At 54.6% G+C, this 21,079-nt stretch overlaps 1 protein-coding gene across 4 annotated transcripts in view; it reads right to left on the reverse strand.

The window, feature by feature from the left end:
• Positions 1 to 4,635: 4,635 nt before the first annotated feature.
• Positions 4,636 to 21,079, reverse strand: part of LOC133349395 (solute carrier family 41 member 1-like) — a 61,153-nt gene continuing 44,709 nt past the window's right edge. For 3 of the 4 annotated variants that reach the window (XM_061562784.1, XM_061562786.1, XM_061562785.1), the window contains exons 11-12: positions 15,729 to 15,877; positions 4,637 to 10,229 (exon numbers count right to left, since the gene is read on the reverse strand). In XM_061562784.1, coding sequence (XP_061418768.1) covers positions 10,044 to 10,229; positions 15,729 to 15,877 — 335 coding nt within the window. In that variant the 3' untranslated portion in view covers positions 4,637 to 10,043. Of the gene's footprint in view, positions 10,230 to 15,728; positions 15,878 to 21,079 lie in introns of all 4 variants that reach the window. The other variant, XM_061562787.1, reaches the window with a different exon arrangement.

The following is a 21,079-nucleotide window of genomic DNA, read 5'->3' on the forward strand; positions in this document are numbered from 1 at the left end:
GACCACCACCACTCCCACCACCACCACCACTCCCACCACCACGCCAACCACCACCACGACCACCACCACCACCACTACCATCACCACTCCCACCACCACCACGACCATCAACACTCCCATCACCACCACCACGGCCACCACCATCATTCTCATCACCACCATTACGCACCACTGCCACCACCAGCACGAGATTTCTCGCTATCGAGAGCAGCAGCAGCAGCTCAGAGGCGTGTTCCATCATCCCCTTTCATCGTTCCGTCACCGCGCGCTCCTAACGAGGCGCTCCCGTAACGAGCGCAGCGCGTCCCGCGAGGCGACCGCTCCGTTCCGCGCCGCGGTTCCTAACGGCCACCGGAGGTCATCGATCCGCGCGAATCGGGTCCCCGTCAAGAGCGGCCTCGCTCGATCGCCTCGCCGAACGCAACAGCGGCTATCGGACTGAGCATTCATTATATATGTGTGTGTATGACGTGGGGAAATAATTATCGAACCGTGCCACCGCCGCGCTCGTGAGGGCTGAACGCGACGGCTGCTGCCACATGCTCGGGTCTCGTGGAGCCCGCTCGAGCGATGAGCCCGCGACGAAAGAGTGCGGGTGGCAAAAAGAGCACTCGGCTCTTGACAGCCAGGGGCGAAGTAACAACATATCTTGTACAGCCACGTAAAGCTATATATGTAAAGGTGTACATGTAAAGCTATATATGTAAAGGTGTACATGTACGCGGTTAGCACATTTCATTATCCACAAGGACTTCAGCAGCCATTGGTTCACAACGCAAGCAAAGCTTTGGGCCGATTTCAACATCGAACCGATGCTGGTGAAACTGCGAGATGTTTAGAGGTGAAAGACGCGCTCCTCTTGCTGGGCATGCTCCCCCGGTGGCTCCGATGCGGGCCCACCGTCTTGACATCCCCCATCAATGAGCGGCGCACCCCGCAATGTAAGCGGCACGCCGGTTGCTGCCGTGCCACGTGGTTTGTGTTGTTGTTGCTGCTGCTGCTGTTGTTGTTGTGGTGGTGGTGGTCCGTAATCCGCATGCCGCTCCGCATCACCGACACGGACGTTTCCGTTCCGCGCGCTGGTGCCAACTTTTATTTCGCAGGAAATTGAACGCACCACGGGGGGATGTGGAGCGAAACGTCGGAGGACGCGTCGTGCCGAACGTCGCACGGCAATGACCCCCCGCCCCACCCCCCCCCCCCCCAAAAACAACAACAGCAAAACAACAACAACGCGTCGGGCAGCTCTGCGCGGGGGTGAAAGAACCGACGACAAAGCCACGCCGCGCGCGCGCGCGTGTTGTTCTGTTTTAGAGCAGTGGGTGTTAACCTGGGGTGCGAGTCATGGGCAGATTTATTTAGGAGGCAAGACGTTACCCGCGGCTCGAAAAAAATAATTATGCACGGGCACGGTAAGTACAACTACTTTGTTTGATCAAACCTATTGTATGTATGAGATGCACGAATCGGCCCCGCCTGTGACGCACACACACAGGTGATAAACACGTACTGCAGTTGGGCTTTAGCGACCAATATTATCCGTAGTAACATTATTTTAAAAAAATTGGGGTGGTTAGATGGCGATTCTGGCAAATTGCCCTGAAGCTGGTTGTTGTTTCTAGATTTGAAGTTTTCGTGACTGCAAGGATCCATACTCTTGGGTTCTTTCGGTAAAGTCATGTCGATGATTTAATTTAGTTATTTTGTATTTTTATTTTCACCTGGTTGCTGTTGTTGATGTAATCACCAGCGTGACGTCACAGTGCTCAAATTGTCAACGTCGTTGTGGGTTTACTCACCAGCACACCGGCGGTGTGCCGAAAAGTAGCGACTCATCGACACGTTTTGTTTAACGTGACAAACCTCACCGATCCGGCTGTGTCGGGGTGGTGTGTGGGTTAACGACACATTCATCTTTACGCAATCTAACAAACAAAAAACCTTTATTAGAGACATGATGAATATTAGAGAGAGATATTATGAACATTAGAGAGAGATTATGAATTTGAGAGAGATTATGAATAATAGAGATAGATAGATATGATGAATATTAGACATTCATTGGCGTGAGGGCCCAGCGGCGTTCGTCTACGTCCGTCTCGCGGCGTTGGCCTCGGCCCTCAAGGTCAGCGGCGTCCCCCGCACGCTCCTCACATGTCACGTGGGACGGGGTGGGGGGGGGGGGCATCGCTCATCTCGTCCTGCATCTGCGAGTCCGTGGTGGGGATATCGACATCACGACGGCGGGTGCCACTCTCAGCGAGAAGTCGCCCCATGCGTGTGGCTTGGATGTTAACGACCCCAGCCAGTGTCTCGGGCCCACGTGTCAGAGGCAATGTTGCTTCCACCGTCTCGATGGATTCACTTAATCGCCGGGTTGAAAGCGGGATAAAGACCGACTTGACCTTACATCAACAACAACAGTCGCCACTCGCCACTAAGTGGCGGTAACTTCACCACGGCGCCCGTGCCAGGTCCACGAACAGCGCGGAAGGCTCCCTGCTGGCAAGGCAGCGTCCTTCACGAGCCTCCTCCACAGATGTCGATCTTGACACCGCCGGTATCATCTAGCAGTGGATATTTTTTAAGCGCTGTGTACTATTATAGAAGCGTTAAGAGGCCGAGCTGGCACCTTGACCGGGAACGGAACTCGCAAACCTTCTGATGGCGACTTGAACACTTTGCTCGTGAGTTAGGCCCACAAGCTGTCACGATGACGTCGGGCCATTGTGACGTCATGCCGGCGACGAGCTCACAGAAACACCGCACGCGCGGCACGAGGAAGGCACGTGGTGGTGCCATCGACGTCTCGCGACGACGACGACCCCCCGCCCGCTCGTCCGCCGCAAATGCGTGGGAGGCGAGGACGATCAGAGGTGAGGCGATGGGCAAAGAAAAACCACCCGGCTTGCATGATCATCGCTCACGCGGCTGGCTACGGATGTAAAACAACAGAGGGTGCGCGGTGGGGGAGGGGGGGGAGCGAAAATACAACAACACAAAAACACGCGACGGAATGAATGAGGATTGCAGAAGTTGTCGCCCCTCGTGTCGAACGCGTGCGGTGGGAGGGCAGCGTGCGAGACTGCGTGGCTGCGTGTGTGTGGAGGGCGGTTCGGAGCGCAGTTTGTTTATTCAGTTCCCCGGTGAGCTGCCTCGAACCACCCATCCATCCAATACCCCCCCCCCACCCCTGCAGTTGTTTTACAAAACAATGGGAACGTTTGAACAAATTAATAAAAGCGAAGGAAAAGCGCACGCTGCAGCCGTTTGTGCCTTTTGTCATTTATTTCAATTCGGTCGCATTCTCCAGCGCACTTCACCGACTTGCCGCCGTCACAACGATTCCTCCACGGTACAGTGCGCAACAGTCCGGCTCGAAACAAGGTCTTTCATTGCGAATCTTTCTTTCTTTTATATCAAATAAATAACGAATAGAACCGCGCGCGCGCGCACGCAACTGGCGAGCCACGTTCGTGTCATCTCGAACCAACTTCGTCACGGGCAGCCCCGATTCACGCTTCTGTGACGAAGCGGCGGAGGGAAAGGTTTAACGCCATCGTCACCACCACCACCACCACCACCACATCGGCGAAGCTGCGCCGCTTACTGCTGTTGGTGGCGGGAGGACCCGTCCAGGGCACGCGCTTTGGGCCACCAATAGGACGAGAATGAACGGCACGCCAACCATGCGTAAACTGGGTCACGTGCGCGTGTGTGTACCACACTTTTAGTTGGAGCGGCGGTAAGGTGCACCGTGGTTATAGCGCGCTGCGCTAAGGGTCCGCGCGACCCGAGTTCCAATTCCCATCCACGGCCAAAACCGGTGATGGACATCTTGAACGGTCCTGGTCTCTCTCCGGGGGTCAACTCACCCTCACGGGAGTACCTGCTGCGATGTGCATGCGTCGCAACTGGGAAGACAAATGTGGCCGGGCGTGGTTCTGGCTTTTTGCGAGTGCTATGCTGCAGGCTTCCTGCTGGAGGACTGGCTTCCAGACAGCCCATCCCCCCATCCCTCTCGAACGCACTCTTCCTATACTCCGTCACACCGGTTGGGCGTCTTGGAGAAGACATGATTGCGAGTACCCACACTTCACCCCACCACACACGCCCCTGTAGTGTTACCCATTTACACGGCTGGGTGGACAGCAGTGAGCCTGGGGTTGGAGGGGATGAAGTCCGTTACTTCAAATGCCAGGCCGGATGATAGAACCGGTGCCCTCCGGAGTCCAGTGTGCTCACTCACTCACCACCACCACCATCACCACCGTAATCACCATTCCCATCCCGGCAGCAGAATCTTCGACAGCACTGCAAGTGGCCAGCAATGCGTGAGGGTGAGCGGGTGGGGGCGAGCGGGTGGGGGCGAGCGGGTGGGGGTGAGCGGGTGGGGGTGAGCGTGTGGGGTAAGCGGGTGGGGGTAAGCGGGTGAGCGGGTGGGGGCGAGCGGTGAGGTGGGGGGGGTAAGCGGGTGAGCGGGTGGGGGCGAGCGGGTGAAGGTGAGCGGGTGGGGGTAAGCGGGTGAGCGGGTGGAGGTGAGCGGGTGGGGGCGAGCGGGTGAAGGTGAGTGGGTGGGGTGAGCGGGTGGGGGTAAGCGGGTGAAGGTGAGCGGGTGGGGGTGAGCGGGTGGGGGTGAGCGGGTGAAGGTGAGCGGGTGGGGGTGAGCAGGTGGGGGTGAGCGGGTGAAGGTGAGCAGGTGGGGGTGAGCGGGTGGGGGTGAGCGGGTGGGGGTGAGCGGGTGGGGGTGAGCGGGTGGGGGTGAGTGGTGAGGGCAAGCGGGTGGGGGTAAGCGGGTGAGCGGGTGGGGGCAAGCGGGTGAGCGGGTGAAGGTGAGCAGGTGGGGGTGAGCGGGTGGGGGTGAGCGTGTGGGGGTAAGCGGGTGAGCGGGTGAGGGTGAGCGGGTGAGGGTGAGCGTGTGGGGGTGAACGGGTGGGGGTAAGCGTGTGGGGGTAAGCGGGTGAGCGGGTGAGGGTGAGCGTGTGGGGGTGAGCAGGTGGAGGTGAGCGGGTGAGCACAATGTACTTGACTGTACGTCTGTATTGTGGGTTTACTGGGTATAAAACAACGTGTGTTTGTGCGTACAACACCATAGCTGTAATGTATTTTACAATGTATACATTGTGTGTATGTGTGAATGTGCTTTTTGTGTGTGCCCGTGTAAGAATATATAATGTACAAACAAAAACGTAACCGAACATGTGCTGGCTATTATTTTTGTTTTTGTAAGAAAACCTAACGGAGGAGAGCAGCCTTATTCCAAACCCACTGCTCACTGGGCGATGCTTTAAAAAATAAAATATATATTTGTTCTATGTTTGGCGTTAAATTAAAACTTACGCTTTTTCCCAAACGCTATTTTTTTAGAAAGTGCTACAATTATTTTTTTTACCAAACGGCCACTTTTAGGAAGAAGGAAAAAAAATCGACGCTCCCAGCCACTATGTACAAAAAGTAGCACAGGTATCATTGGCCCAGTAGTTTTCACGATGAGAGCACTGACAACAATAACAAGCTTTAAATCGAAACAATAACAACGCCACGTGTGAAACAGGGCCCTCTTTTTGAATGGGAAGAGATCTCAAAAATCAACCTCGTATTAATCAATGGGGGGTTTCCACAACCAAGGTACTTTTTTTGTTTTACAAGAACCACAACGGCAACAGACAAAGATCCCCCATATAGCTTTAACAAACTGTAGGGGCAAGTGCTGTTAGCGAGCACCTATGAACCGACACACACACACGTTCGCTGGCCAGGTATCTGCCCGCATGTGGAATTTGTTGCAAGGCTGTGAGATTGGCCCTGCTCTTTGAAGGGGCACAAACGCAGTTAAAACCCCACCGCTTGTTCAAGACAACGCTGTCGGTTGGGTAGTCCCTGGTCTGGTTGGAGGGTTACGTGGTCTGGTTGGGGAGCCGCTGTGGTAGTCTCCGAGCGCTGGCCAGCACATTGCTCCCAGCAACACTCGAGATGACGACCGACAGGGCCCCACTTAGCTTGGCGTGGTGGCCGCTGGGCTGCCCGGGGATGCAGATGCCACTAAGGGTGGGGGCGCAAGTGGGTGGTGGTGGTGGTTGTGGTGGGGTCAAGACGAGGGTGAGGGGGGGGGGGCAGGAGACGCAGCTTCGGCGGTAACAGCTCAATTCACGCGACCTTGGTACCGCTGCACATCTCTCGGGCGGAGCGGCGAGGGAGCGAGGCACGGCCGTGTGGGGCGAGGCCCCGGGGTTAAACCTCGACCCGCAGCTGCGCGTCATCAGAGTTCGTGAAATGCGACGCGCGCACCGGATTAAGCGCAGCTTTGGCAAACGTTCGCAGACGACGTTCGCAGCCGACAAGATCAAAGGAAGCCCCGTCACGGAGACGAGGGCCTGCAGGCTCCAGTTTGGCAAAAAACTAAAATTACTAAAACGAGCGGGCGGGCGGGCGGGTGGCAGCGCAGCGATAGGCCGCGGGCAATTTGGCGGACGGAGCCTCTCCCTCTCTCTGTCGTGAGCGTGGCTCTGACCTAGATGGGGAACGGAGCGATCTGTAACCGCGCAGGATTGCTAGTCCCACACGTCGGGCTGGCAGAGGCAACTTGAAGAGGCTCTCGTGTGTGTCTGCACACCGCCCCTTCATGGCGCGGGGGTGTTTTAATTAAGGGATTCAGATGTATGGTGATGACGCTTCATAAATAATAAATGTGAGCATGGGGGGAAGAGGGGGGGAAGCCACCAGCTAATGTATTCCTAGAAATGCCCGCGGGGAAACTTACTGAACCATGTCCTTAAAAATATTTTTTCAATTGGGATGAAATACTGGGAGTGGCACATAAAAAATAAATATATATAGTGTACTACTCTGTACGTGGCGGTTGTACTGACGTGCAGTTCTCCCGCGTGTTACCGGGTCGTGCCGAAACTTCGGACATCGTTCTTAAACAACGCGCGGTGCGACCTCAAAAACGGCCGCGCCGTTTCTCTTTCTCACCGTAATGATTCTCGTTGTAAACGATGACAATGTGATTTGCGATCATCCTTCTCCAAGATTCAAAATGTACTTTTTTTTTTAAACAAACAAAAACGTACATTTGTTAAAACTCTTAAAAGGTGTCCATATCTTCATCACGGACTTGCACCACTAGGTGGGGACACCCTTCGTGAAATTTAAATCATCCACAATCGTGTAAAAACTTGTCGAGTAAAAGGCGGAACTAAATTCTTCATCGACTCACTTAGTTACCGATGACCGTCCATGATAAAATACTTAATAGATTTCACAAGCTCGTCCAAAAAAAAAATATGAAAGTCTTATCGTCATGAATACGAGAACAATTTCAATCTTGCTGGCCTTCAGTCTCTTCAGTAACAATTACCGTCTAGCTTTGTCCTTGGGCTGCGAGAGAGCGAGAGCGAGAGAGCGAGCGAGCGAGAGAGCGAGCGAGAGAGAGCGAGACAGAGTGTTAGAGAGGAGCGAGCGAGCGAACGTTACCACAGAAGTGCATGCATAGCGTCGCATGTAATTGCACAGCGGCTGACTTTAATGAGCCAGGAAGGCACACGGCTTGCTTAATGACTCATCTAACTAAAAGGGCCCCCTCTCAGCACGCCATGTCATGATCACCCGAGTGCTCAGAGCTGTTTGCTTGGACACATTCCAGCTTCCTCGGTTGGGTTTGATAAAAAAAGAAAATCTTCCTCCGCGTTTGCGCAGCGCACGACCGCTGTAACCTCACGGCCGCGTGCGAGCGGTGAGCGGACGCTCTGGCGTGCTCCCACCCGGACACGCTGTGACGGCGGACCAATGCCACGGGCGGAAAAGGTCGGCGATTTTAAGGCTTCGACTTCAGAGTCACGTGACAACGATCACAGATGGAGGAATATCTAAAGGAGACTTAAACAAAAAAATTACAACCAACGAGATTCGTGGGAGGCCTTTGCCGAGGCCCGGTGCTCTCTCACACTCACTGGGTCTAACGGTAGCCGGAGTTTGTAGGGCACGGTGCCGTGCCGTGCGCGCCTCAACTCTGAGGGCCGCTCCGTGGAGCCTGGCACGGGGCGAGGGGGGCAGTGGGGGGGGGGGCTTGGGGTCATCAGTGACGCCGGGTCACCGCTGGGTCACCGCTGGGTCACCACTGGGTCACCACTGGGTCACCACTGGGTCACGTGCGTGCGACGGTGAGGAGGGACGACGGCGCGTGCCGAAGAGGGGGCGGCGTTTCCGTTTGCCCGCTTGGCGGGGCGGACGCGCCGCACTGCGGGCGTTCGTGTCCCTCTCCTCACAACTCAGAGCGGCGCACGACGCCGGCACTATTTGCAGTCCATGCCCCCCTCCCCTACCCCCGCCGGGGCCCTCGATAAGGACGATCCATAATGCTGCTTGCACACATCTGCGTGCGTGTTTCTCGACAACGATTCGCTGAGATCATTGGGACAATGATGAATTTGCTCACGGCCCGCCGAACGCGTGCGTTGTGCACATGACGGGCGAACGCGACGATACTGACGGAGGGATCTCGAGCGCTAGCCCACGCCGGCTGCCTCCGTGCGCTTCAAAACCGCAACCGGAAACCACACAAAAACGTAACGGGGTTTGACTCGGGACCGGGTCGGCCGTTGAAACGAGGTGCAACGAACGAAGCGGAAACTTTGGACGCGCCGTCGGGAGCGCGGCGATAGATAGCAGGCTCCTGCTACCGCGCACCAGCGCCCGGGCTCGCTAATTCGCGAGCGACGGCCGCCGCGGCAGCCACGAGCGATCGGAACCTGCGGCGGCGCCGCCCCCCCGACTACGGAATTAAATTTTAATTTGCTTAGTGAGCAACTCGCTGCATTTCCATCGAGCGTACGATCATTCTCGAGCAGACAGTCTATAAATTGCACAGATTACATTGCCGCTTAATTAAAAACAGCATTTCAATGGAATTGAATTAGCCGATAATCGCTTTAGCCTGCGCCGCGCTCGATCCAGTGACACGTGCTTGCCGCGCGCGCGGCGGTGCCTGCTTCTGCATTTTTCTCGACGCGACCGATGGGGACGCGTCCCCGACACGTCCCCTGGTCTGCGTACCGGCTGCGGCCGTCAAGGCCGGCGACGAGTCCACCCACGCGCGAGCGCTCGGGTCCCACGGGCCAGCTGCGGGTAAGAGCGCCGTGCGTCCCAGGCGAGCGCTTGCCACCCGCGCGAGACCGAGAACTTTTACTCCTCGACGAGGCCGGGGGCTGACCCGTGTCGGTCGGAACGATGCACGCCGTCGCTTGTCCAGACGCGAGCCATCTCGAGAGAGTCCTTGGTCCCCGGGGCGCGAGGAGTTGCGAGAGTTAAAGCGCCGCTCTCAGCTCACGTCGCCAAACTCCGCAGGGACCCGCGACGACCTTGCAAGTCCCACGGCCTGGAGCTGTGGTGAAGCGCGACGGACCGCCAGGGCGCTCCGCCACAGTGGAGCGGACGCACAGCGCGAGCGTCGGCCGGGGGGGAAGGGGAGGGGAACGCTCCACGAGAGACGCACGGTGACAACGTCGGTGGTATCGGTGATGGCGATAAAACAGAGAGTACGTGCAACTCCACGTAATCCGAGATCGGTGGTGGCAGCAGGCGTGCGAGACGGCAGCTGAGAGCCGTGGTTTTGCGGACGCGCCTCGGGGCAAGAGGGTCTGGCGCAGCACGGCGCAGCAATCAAGCATCCTTGCCAATCTTCCAAAGTCACTTTAAAAAAAATTACAAAATTAACAACGGGAGGAAAGAATCCTGTTCACGTTAAGTGCTTCTCATTGAGTTGCTTCCTTCCTGGTTTTTTTTTGGTTTTCTTTTTATGATCATTAATATCAACATTATTACTGGCTTGGGTAAATTGACACAATTTTGCTAGTGCACTGAACGTTACGGACAATAAGGTTTTCTTCGCCAGTGGCAGCAGTGGCTGGATAGGGGCGGGGGAACCAGTCAGACGGCCATCGGCGCTGTGCGGGCCTCTCTCCCGTATCCACCGCCGCCACCACGCGGCCACACCGCGCCCCGTCGAGCCGCAACGGTGCCGCGTCCGTGCGGCCCAACGCCGTCTAGTCCCCCACGTCGGTGTCACGGTCGCCGATGAGCCAGAGCAGGTGGAAGCTGAGCGCCAGCAGCCCCGTGCCCAGGAGGTCGCCCACGGCCGTGAGGTAGGGGATGGAGAAGTTGTCCGGGTCGAGGCCCCGCCGCCACATCCAGTGCACCATCCAGTCGGCCAGGTACAGCAGCAGCACCACCTGCGGGGGACGGCGGTGGCGCGCCAAACGCCACGCCGTTCCGTGGCCGTCATTTGAAGTTTGGGACGATGTCGCCCGCCGCCCCCGGCTCGCCGCCACAGCCGCGTGGGCGCCGGGGGAAGGCGGACGCACGCGTAACGGGTCGCGTTAAGCCGCCCAAATGTTAAAAGCAGAATTACGCGACCCCCACACCGTCACTCGTAAAAAAAATTTTGGGACCGAGCCGTGGGCGGACAACGCGGGCACCCGACAGAGGGCGAGGGCGGCGCCGTCGTGCACAGCGAGGCCTCGCGGGACGACGCCGAAGCGCAAGCTGCTCTCACGGTGGGGAGATGCTTTCGCCGCGCTGTCGACGTGCGGGCGAATGTGGGCGCGAGATTAAGGGACGCATTTACCGCGTGAAAAGGTCAGATTTGCGCACATCTGCCGAGAATGACATTTACACAGTGCACGAAGACTGCACTAATTTGTGCAGCCTTTGTCCGGGCTGATGTGTGACGGTCAGATCTGCAACATTGCACTGTTTATTTTATCTGAGCATGGAGATAAATACACAGCTAAAGGTGCCCCGTGTAGCCTACACAGTGCTGGTAGCGAGCACCTAACGAGGGAGTGGTGTGTTTAGCGCCACACTTAGCCGCCTTTGTCTCCCAAGTGATGATGTTTACACAGCACACCGGGCATTAATTTAAGGCTGAGTTGACCTAGAGGAGGCCCAGAATGGGTTCGGACATCTGCCACTGTTGTTTATCTTGAGTAGGAATCACACTCAAGTCACCAGGTTCGTAGCGCAGTACCGCTAACCACTACACTACCGCTCGCGGAGACAAACACGCACACGCACGCACGTCTGGAAGAGCGGAATCGGATTAACTGCGCTCGCGTGTGCGTGCACGCGGAGCCGCATTGATTTCCGCGGCGAGATCATGTCGGACCAGCACTGCGGAATTAAGGTATAAGTTAGACGGATTGTTTGCGCCGGTGCGCGAGAATGAGCGTGGCGGCGTCGACGATTCGCTTATCGTCAAGCAAGGTGTTGACCGGGAAAACTGGGAGGAGGAGGACTTGTCTGGGGTAAGGGCATTGGGAATAACAATAATATTACTACTAATACAAAATAAACCAGGCAGGCAAATGCCATCGCTTACTCGGCACTTTCAGAAGCCGCGCGCATGAGAAAAGCCTGCGCGCATAAGCTGACATCATTTAGTCTTATTTCTGTTGCGCTTATTTCTGTTTAGGTTATTCAGAAAAACAGATGTTGTGCGAGTGATGCTCTTTTTCTTTTCTCCGGGGTCTGTAAAATTTGTAAAGAAAAACAATTCCAAGGGTAACTTGAAAAAAAATTCCCTGTGTGATGAACGTTCACGAGTTGACTTGAAAGGGCAGACAGGGACACAGAAGAGAAATGTATTTAGCATGCCGGCTGTGCGGTCAGGTGGTGGTGATAGTGGGTGCAGTGGTTACCGCACCCTGCTATAGACCTGGCGACAAAGAACTCGAATCCCAACCCATTTCTTACGTCAGTTACGAGTGATATCTGAATTGTTAAACTTGTTCCTGGGCTCCAACCCCTCACCTCTTCACCATCCCACACTGACCAGCGTGGTGAAGCATGGTCAGACGACCCCAATGGCCGACAGTGTGGGGAGCGCCTTTAATCCAGTACCGAATTGACACTCGGCTATAAAACACAATTACAATAAATTATAATGTTGGTTGCGGCGTAGGAACACAAGTAGGGAAATATCTTCACCAGTGTTCATAATTTAAAAAAACCCGGCCTTAGAACCACAGAATATACACAATGTGCCAACATTTCAGACCAAGGTCCTGCTTCAGAAACGGAGAACATGTGTTTACAAGTGCACGCCAAGTGCGCTGATTGGACATGCCCGCAAGAAGCGCAAGCCATTGCGCGCATGCAGATGTTACAACAAACTGCACGCCCTTAGAAGTGCACACGCAAGACAAAGATCCCCCATGTAGCCTTAACAGACTGTTGGGGCAAGAGCTGTTAGCGAGCACCTATGAAGGCCAGCACGCCTTACCGCCTTTGTCTCCCCAGTGGTGTTTACACATCGCACCAGGTACTCATTTGTGGCTGAGTCGACCTAGAAGATGCCCAGGACCGGTTCAAATAATCGTCACTGGTGTTGGCCGTGAGCAGGAATCGAACTCGGGTCGCCGGGTTCAAAGCGCAGAGCGCTAACCACTACCGCACACACACGCACACACGCGCGCACAAGCACCGCGTACCCTTAAGAGTATTAAAACTACTTAGGCGTCATGCATAATTATTAGTTTTAACGACACTCGCTATAGCGTGTGGGGGAGTGTAGATGAGGGGGGGGGGGTGATAGCAGCTCCGTGCCCTGTGTGCTGCAATTTCACTTTTATTTTTTTCACAAGATCAAACGACGGCCAAGGGCACATCAACATTTCCTGAGCCCCTTTTTTCTTTTTAATTTGTTTTGAAATTACTCTCCAGAGGGCAGGTGCGCCCAGGCCGGAGAGAAGTTGATGGTGGGAGACAGATCACAGACAGAGAGACGCCTCGACGGGCGTACGGGAACGACAGTAATTGCGGATGCGTCGGGCCTCGCTCTCCGAGCGGATGAGTGTCACGGTGAGAAATTCTGGAAGCGAGGAAAAGGGAAAAAAAAATTATATAACTAAAACTAAACTACAAATGGATCGGAGCTTCGGGCGGATGGGCCGTTTGACGTTTCAATCAAGCTCCGGATAAAAGGGGGTCGTGGCGTTTCCCGACACCGTCAACGGCACCTGAAACACTGCGGTCGCTTACTTCCTTTTGCAACGTTCTGCAGCTGTTGGGAAGTCAATTGGTGTGACCTCAATGGACAAATCCGCCTCTCATAATTTCCCACGTCTGCCGAGGTCTTTTCCCTTGTTTACACGGTGAAGATGTTCTTCAAGGTCACTCTTATGCAGTCCCATCATCACCGTCATCATAACGCTTCGGAGGTCCTTCATCTTCACTTTCGTCATATATATTACATCCCCACCCTTGACGACGACCTTCGGGGTGCCACTCCAATACCTCTCACCAATCGCAAACTCCTCCACCTTCAATTACGCAAGACAGCTATAGAGATAGACGACCTTTATTTAAACCGGGTGAGAGGGCCGCCGAGACTAAAAGCCTCTTTTTCAAGGCAGAACCTTCGAGATTTAACCACTCGTGGTCCGTGTGAAAGAAAAAAAAATGCACACGGATCCATCGCTTGATTGATGTCCTCCATTAAACCAGGTGAGAGCCCATTGACTTTCATTATCTACTTTGTGGCGGAGACGTCGGCATCTGGGAGAACGGAGCCGGCGCGCATATCAACTTGTGGAACGACGGCGGCCCGGGGCTCTTCAATTCACGTCGATTCTCGCGCTCGCAAGTTGCACGCGTCGTCAAATCGCCGCGTGTCAGAATCGATTATTGCCAATGCGTACGAGAGTCGTAGCTTTCATCCCAAAAACAGATTGTAGTCGCGCTACAGGGGCAAGCAAATGCATATATCAATAACCCTATTACAGAATGTACGACTAACTATTTACCAGGTGAGGCCCACCGAGCTATTACAGCTGCTTTACAGAAGCGACCTGGCCACAAATGATAGCATGACGAAGTGGCTTATCACGCGGAAACATGTAGCAGCAGCCAAATACTCCGAACGTACACATCGATTCGAAATGTGCAGGAAAAAACCGAATCAAACCGCTCCTGTTATCCCACGGCGACCGACTCAATCGGTCTATGGGGCTCAACCGAATTAATTGGGGACAACTTTGCTTCGAGTCGATTTGACCTTTGTAGGATTCCGAGAGCCGCGATTCCGGCAGGCGAGTGTCAGATTCCCGCGAAACGATAACGTCACGGGGGTTGGGGGTGGGTGGGGGGCGGGGGGACCTTTATGGCAGCAGCTCTTTGCAGCAGACGGCACGATTTGTTAACCTCCCCGCAGAGATTCGCCGGAGCAGCTGCTGTGAGAACAGAGGGCCCCCCCGCTCTCCGCAACAAGCCGGCCCGGGCGGCGAACGCCCCCGACCGCGAGGCGAGTAATGGGATTCATTAATCCCACCGCGAACCCAGGGAGCGCCTCATCGAGATAGGGCCATCCACCTCGTGACAATGGGCGCGGCGCAACCGTTTCGGGGACCTTTCGCCGCGCATGATAAACTGGAGAGAGCGCCCCGTGAGAAGATACGCCGCCGCAAAGGCGAGCGCTGGCAGATTGCGGGGTTTGGAACTCGGCGCCACTGAAAAAGGCAATAGATAAAAAAAATGTAATGTCTACCTTTCTAGTTTTTTTGTCAAGTTTATCCCGATTGCGCTATCCTTTGTCACGTCACGAGATGAAGTATCCGTTCGGTTTCGCTCACAGAGCAGTGCGACGTTTCGAAGTTGAAGAATGGCACGCGGAAGTGGGTATCGCAGAGCTACCGCCAAGATCCCTCCACGTGACCTTTGGTCCACACACTAAGGTGCAGAAATGTCACGCCCTAACCGGCTACAGAGAGTAATGTTTCGTCGCATGCCAAACTGATTTTTGTTAACTCTCAGACTGGGAATTTTGCCAAATTAAGTGCTGAACCAAATCTAATGTGATGGTTTTTTTTTTTATGACGAGCAGTCACCAGTTCCCAAGATGAGAACATCCATCTGACTGCCGCTTGACAACCCGGTTTAATCACAGGCGACTGCCTGGTTTGGAACCCAGGACGTCATCAGTGCCAGCGCAGCGCTCCCACTTCTGAGCCACCCGGCCACCTCACCAAAGGCAACTCCTCCGCCGCGTCGCGCACTGCCGTTATATTTTCTCTGCTCCTTCTCCCGCCTCCCCTTCAACGAGCCCCTCTTGTGGCGTGTACTGAGCCGCCATTGTATACGCATGCTTTGAAATGCTCAACTGTATTGCATCGTGAATGCTTTCACACTGAGACGCACAAAGTATTAACGGCAACACTGACGCAGCAACAAGATAAACAATTCAGCTGTAAAGCACAGAGGACATGGTACCCAGGACCCAGTTCCGTCGGGGAGTAAGCTCCGCCTCGGGTTTTGCATTTGCAGGCATCACAAGCCGGTGATTGCAAGCAGATGCAATGTTTAATGCACTGCTGGGTGCTGCCTGGGCTGGGACCAGAACTGTTCCCACCGAAGGAAACTGCGTGGATTTCTCCGCCGGCAAAAACCCGAGGCGGAGCTCACTGGCCGACCCGAACTTGAGCCACGGCGCGCCACCGGCATCGACTCCCGTCCAGCGCATGTACTCACGCACACGTACTCACACACACGCGCACACGCACACACACGCACACACGCACACACATGCTCGCACTCGCACACACACATGCTCGCACTCGCACACACACATGCTCGCACACACGGACGCGCACACACGGACGCGCACACACGCACGCGCACACACGCACGCACACGCATGTACACACACACGCACAATCGCCCCACGCTCTGCGCACCTGCAGCAGCGCCGCCATCAGGTAGAAGACGATGAAGATGGCGGTGAGCGTTGTGTGTCCACCCTGCATGAAGTTGATGGTGTAGAGGAAGACGAGGTGGCCCGGCACTACGAGCAGGAAGAGAACGCGCGCCGACCGCGAGTTCACCACTGGGGGGGGGGGGGGTCATAGGAGGGGTCGTGAAAGGTCAGGGGTCACAGTAGGTCAGGGGTCGTCGCAAGGGCAATGCTGAATGCTGCCACCACTGCTGCCATTCGTGGTTCAAAACAGCTCAATGGCAATGACTGGAGCACAAAGTCAATCAATCATTCATTAAGTAATTCATGACACCGAGTTGAAAGGTTGCGGCGGCTTAGGCAGCCCTTCACCCAGCAGCAGACTGATCAAGGCCGATGATGATAATTATGACGACTTAAAATGTCTTTCAGGTGAAACGTGTGATAATCCATTGCACTGTTGCACGTTGTGAAATTGCGCTGGAATCCCATTAATCGTTTTCAAGCATCAATGACCGACTGAATGAATCTAAACAGCCTTCCCCCCCCCCCCCCCCCTTCAGCTTGCCGCTATATTCCTTGGCCGCGTGTCCTGGGCTGTGCGATGCGAGTTTGAAGTTTCGTCGATGACAACGGGAATATAAAAATGAGGGTCACGCGCGACATCACTGCGCCCAAGTAATGTCACCGCGACTCCCACCCCTGTGCGCTTCGACACGTCAATTCGGGGAAGTTATTAGAGCGCGATAAAGGAACCTGTCACTTTTCACATTCGCGTCCTTTTACTCATTGCACAGCCCGTGTGACACTCAGCCGAGAAAAGAAAAAAAACACCAACTTAAAAAAAGGGCAGGAAAAGTTTGTATACAGTAAACAAAACACAGACATCCCCAGTGTAGCCTTCAAGAACCGTTGGGCAAGTGCTGATAGTGAGCACCTATTAAGGGCCGGCATGGAATACTTGCGGCTGTGTGGCCAGCACCATGCCCAGCTGCCTTTGTTTCCCCCATTGACGATGTTTACACATTGCACCGCCGAGTGAAGGCCCAGGGCCGGTTTCAACAATCGCCACCCACGTTCGCCGTGGCTGGGAATTTCTCTCAAGCCGCTGTGTTCGTAGCGCAGTGCACTAAGCACGACAGGAAATTTTCTCACGGTACAAAGACAAAGATTCCCCCCCCCCGTAGAGCTGTGGGTGAGCAGCAATGAAGGCCGGCACGACACACGAAGGCGGTGGGTGGCCACCACCATTTTATCACGCCCGGTTCGGAGATCGCTCGCCAATGATGTTAAGACGCGGTCAGGAATTGAACTCGTGTGGCTGGGTTCGCCGCACACTGAGCGAACCACTACGGGAAAACTGCATCGCAGATGTTATCAATCAGATGTTGATTACCCAGCGATATCAGTTGTACTGGAATCAATGACACCCGATGTGAAATGATGGGATGCCAACGCAAGTACAACCTTATTTCACTGGACTTAATTTGTGAAGAGTTAATGTGTTTTTTATTTTGTTCCCGTAAAATCCTTTGCTTGCTGTTCAGCTCTCTGTTGCAACAGAAGCATTGAAACTTACAAGCGTTCTCACACCTGGCCCTGAATGGAACACACTTAACCGAATTGTTATTTTACAGCACGGTTAAAGTTGTAAATCGCGGGTGCCAAGAGCGTTAAAGTTGATATTCATCGGCGTCGACTCGCTCAAAATTGCACCCAGAGTGAGCACAATACGCATTTCAATATTTAATGTGGAAATAAAACAAAACAATTCCCGGCCCCACCACAAACGTACACGGTGATGGAAACACAAACCGTCCCACCATCTCGACGTGGAAATTATAATAATAATAATAAAAAAAAAATGTACACACGATGACACCAAAACTAAAAAAGAAATCAAGAGCAGTTAAGTCAAACTGCACGGGTTATCAATCGTGCGTGCCACTGCGCTCACAACCTGCAGGGATTTACAAGCGGGCGGGGCGAGTATTTCACTCGATTGATTATAAAGTGGTAAACGTTCGTCACGCGTTACAGTGAGCGCACCGGCCGTGCCGGCGCCAGCTAAGGGCCCGGGCGGTCAGAGGAACACAACAACCTCGTTCCTGTAAGGGAAGTCGGAATTCTGTAATTAACGTTCTCCTTCCGGGCCCACGGAAGACGCGATTGGCTGTTAAACGCCCTCTTTTTTTCATCACCATCATCATCGCGCACGCGCTTAAAAATCAATACACGTTGCGTACGCGTTCCTGCCCAAACAATGTAATAAATCCGCGGCACAATTAAGAGAACGGCGGAGCCAAGGAAAGCGTTTAATGTCTTTGTGGTGCCCGCACAGCAGACGCACGCTTATATATTGCACAAATCGCGGGGTCGCTATTTGTGTCCAACAGCGATGAATTATTACGCGAGAGTCGAACCTGTCATCGAGATTGCCATTTAACGGTTCCCCCGAGATGAAGGCGGAGGGAATTCTTGTGCGATGGACGTCACTTTGTAACCCAGAGGCACTCGTTTATAATATGCGGTCGCCGCTTGTTTTTCAAACACCTCCATTATAAAACGTGGGCCCACCATTTGGAATCAATTCCAGGCTGCGGGGAAACAGATTTAAGATGTTGCACGTGTTCTCATCTTAGCAGCTGGAGACCAATTACACATGCACAGAGACTACGTTTGCCTAAGGCGGCCCACAGGTAAATTGGCCTACCTTGCGGTGCGGTTGTGCACGCGAGATTACAAATGATCGCGTGACCTTTGAACCAATCAGCCTGGAATAAGAATACCAAGGCAAGGAAACCATTTATAAAAGGGTCCCCAGTTGTGTGTTGAGCTTCTTTCGCACCGTACGTAGCCAACCGTGCTCATCGGAGGTGCGAGGCTGTGCCCATCTCCCCCGTTTAAAGTGGTGCCAATTCTACACTCCTATGGCAGGGACGTGTCGATCCAAAAGACAACCCCACGATTGACTTCCCCACAAAGTGGTAGATATTTTATCGACCCTGGACGGATAATGGGCTGAGTCAACCCGCGATCAGGGCTTAAACTCGGAACCTTCCGATTACGAGCCACTCCCCTCACCGCTGAGGCACCCCGGATGATTCCTCTTTCGTGCGTCGTTGTTGTTGTTGACAAACGTGTTGAATATTTGCCATCTGTGCTTGTGCACCACTGCTAAGCCCTGCACCGCCACCGCACGTCTGAATGCGCACAAAGTGCCGTGTGCGATCGTACATATATCTAGCGCGTGTCAACGCCTACTGTATGAATTTTTTTACTGCTTTCGCATTCGATAACGGCAATTTATGATGCAATGGATTTTCTGACGGAGCCTTTTTCCCCAACCGCCCCCCGTCCCAGTTCCCACCCCTCCAAGCCGCCCTCCCACCCCCCCAATTTTCACATTACAGGTTTTACATGGGGTGTGGCTGTGGGGGCGAGGAGCCTACAACGTGAACGCGCGGCATCCCTGACACCTCCTCTCGTCCACCACGCGCGCCACAATCTCCCGTAACGCCCCGGCGCCTCGTTCATCATCGTAATGAACAAACCTCTTCGGCCGCCAATCCTTTCAGCGTTAATATTGCAAAAGGCTCGTGGAAAATTCCACGCGCACAGAGGGCCGTCAATAATATTCCATCTCTCAAGCCTCGCCGCCCACCCCCCCCCTCCCCCCTTTGAGAAAGAGGAGAGAAAAAAAATGTAAATAAGAAAATCCCGCCATTGTGTTGTAAATTAGCGTTCAGCACAAACGCACGGCGACCCAATTGCTTTAACCCCGTTGTGTCTTCCGCTCCGTTCGTCGGCGCCGTTCGTTTCGTCCGCCCGGGAAGTCGCTGGATCCCGATGTCGCCCGCTCCCGATTCGGGCCGCGTCGGCCGCGGTGTAGGTGCGTCGGCGACGTGACGGACGGACGTGACGGAAGGGTGTGACGGTGGCCGTGCCCGTCTCGGACAGGCGGCGGTAGAGATCAAGAGGGCGTTGCGGCGACATCAGCGGCGTCGGCCGCAGCGCGCAGGCACAGTCACGACGCATCTCGGCGCTGCCAAAACCCAGTCGTCATCTTAAATAATGAGTCGCGAGCCAAACTCAACGGCCACCCACGGCCCACCAGTGACGACAGCTGCTCAACGTTTCCTGCACGGAATATATGCGGCCGTGTTCCCCCCAACAATCCCCCCCCCCCAACACCCACCCTCTGGGACAAATTTCCACATCAGCGGTGCATGTAAATTCCAATTTGTGTGTGGTCTAATGTGAGCTATGCGCTTTTCCGGCACTCCGATTTTAATTTAAAATTCACGGCTGGGCAAGTCAGATGCAAAGGTGCGTGTGCAGAGGCGCGTTTACCTTTTCTCCAATTCGTTTAGAACCGCCAGCAGCTCATTAATTAAGGCTTAGCTTTGGACTGGAGGTGATGCGTTTTTCATTTTCATGGCCCTGTTATTATTGCGCGCCTGACCGCAGCTTAGACACAGTACATCAGGCAAGGGGTTGTTCATTGTGTTTCAGCCCTCGCGTGCTTCAAGGTCCGCGAGTATAATAATAATAAAAATAGCGGCAACGAGAATCCGTCACGGGATCGGCTAAAATTGCAGACCTCTGGGTACAATTATTTTGTGACGGGGACGTTTGTAAGCGTGTTTTTTTTTTAGTGGTGTTGGGTAAGATTGCCGGTGTCTGTCAGTACGCTGAGGTGTCATTCCCCTGGTGTGAGTCGACTGATATGTCAGCTTGCTGGCGTGCCATCGGACTGGTGCGTCAGCCCGCTGGCGCGTCAGCCCGCCGGCGTGTCAGCTCACTGACGTGGGAGCTCACTGGTGTTGTCAGTTGACCAGTGTGTGGTGTGTGTGTGACCAATTGTGTGTGCATGCACAATTGCGTCGGCTCACTGGTTTTCTATTCCGCCGGTGTGTCAGCTCACTGCAACGTCAGCTCAGTGTCAGCCCACTACTGTGTGTCGTATGCACGTTGCACTTCTTTCGCACCGTACGTAGCCAACCGTGCTAAAGGGAGGCGCGGCGAGCGGAAGTGCGTTAGCTAACGCACAGCGCTGCGGAGCCGGCAACACAAGTTCGATTCCCGCTCACGGCCAATATCGGTGGCGAATATTGTAATCGGTCCTGGGCCTTCCCTAGGTCTACTCAACGTTAAATGAGTACCTGTTGCGGTGTGTAGACATCACCACTGGGCAGTCGGAGGTGGCCGGGCGTGCCACGCCGCACCCCTCGTGTGCCGTGCTTGCCTCCGTATACTCGCTCACGGCACTTGCCCCAACAGTCTGTTAAAGGCTATACGGGGGATCTTTGTCTGTGTGCTCACACCAGATTCCACCGCACGGCTCCCCAGGCT

This window comes from Lethenteron reissneri, chromosome 30, assembly GCF_015708825.2.
Source record: "Lethenteron reissneri isolate LAM-NWPU_2019-01 chromosome 30, ASM1570882v1, whole genome shotgun sequence".
Taxonomy (NCBI): domain Eukaryota; kingdom Metazoa; phylum Chordata; class Hyperoartia; order Petromyzontiformes; family Petromyzontidae; genus Lethenteron; species Lethenteron reissneri.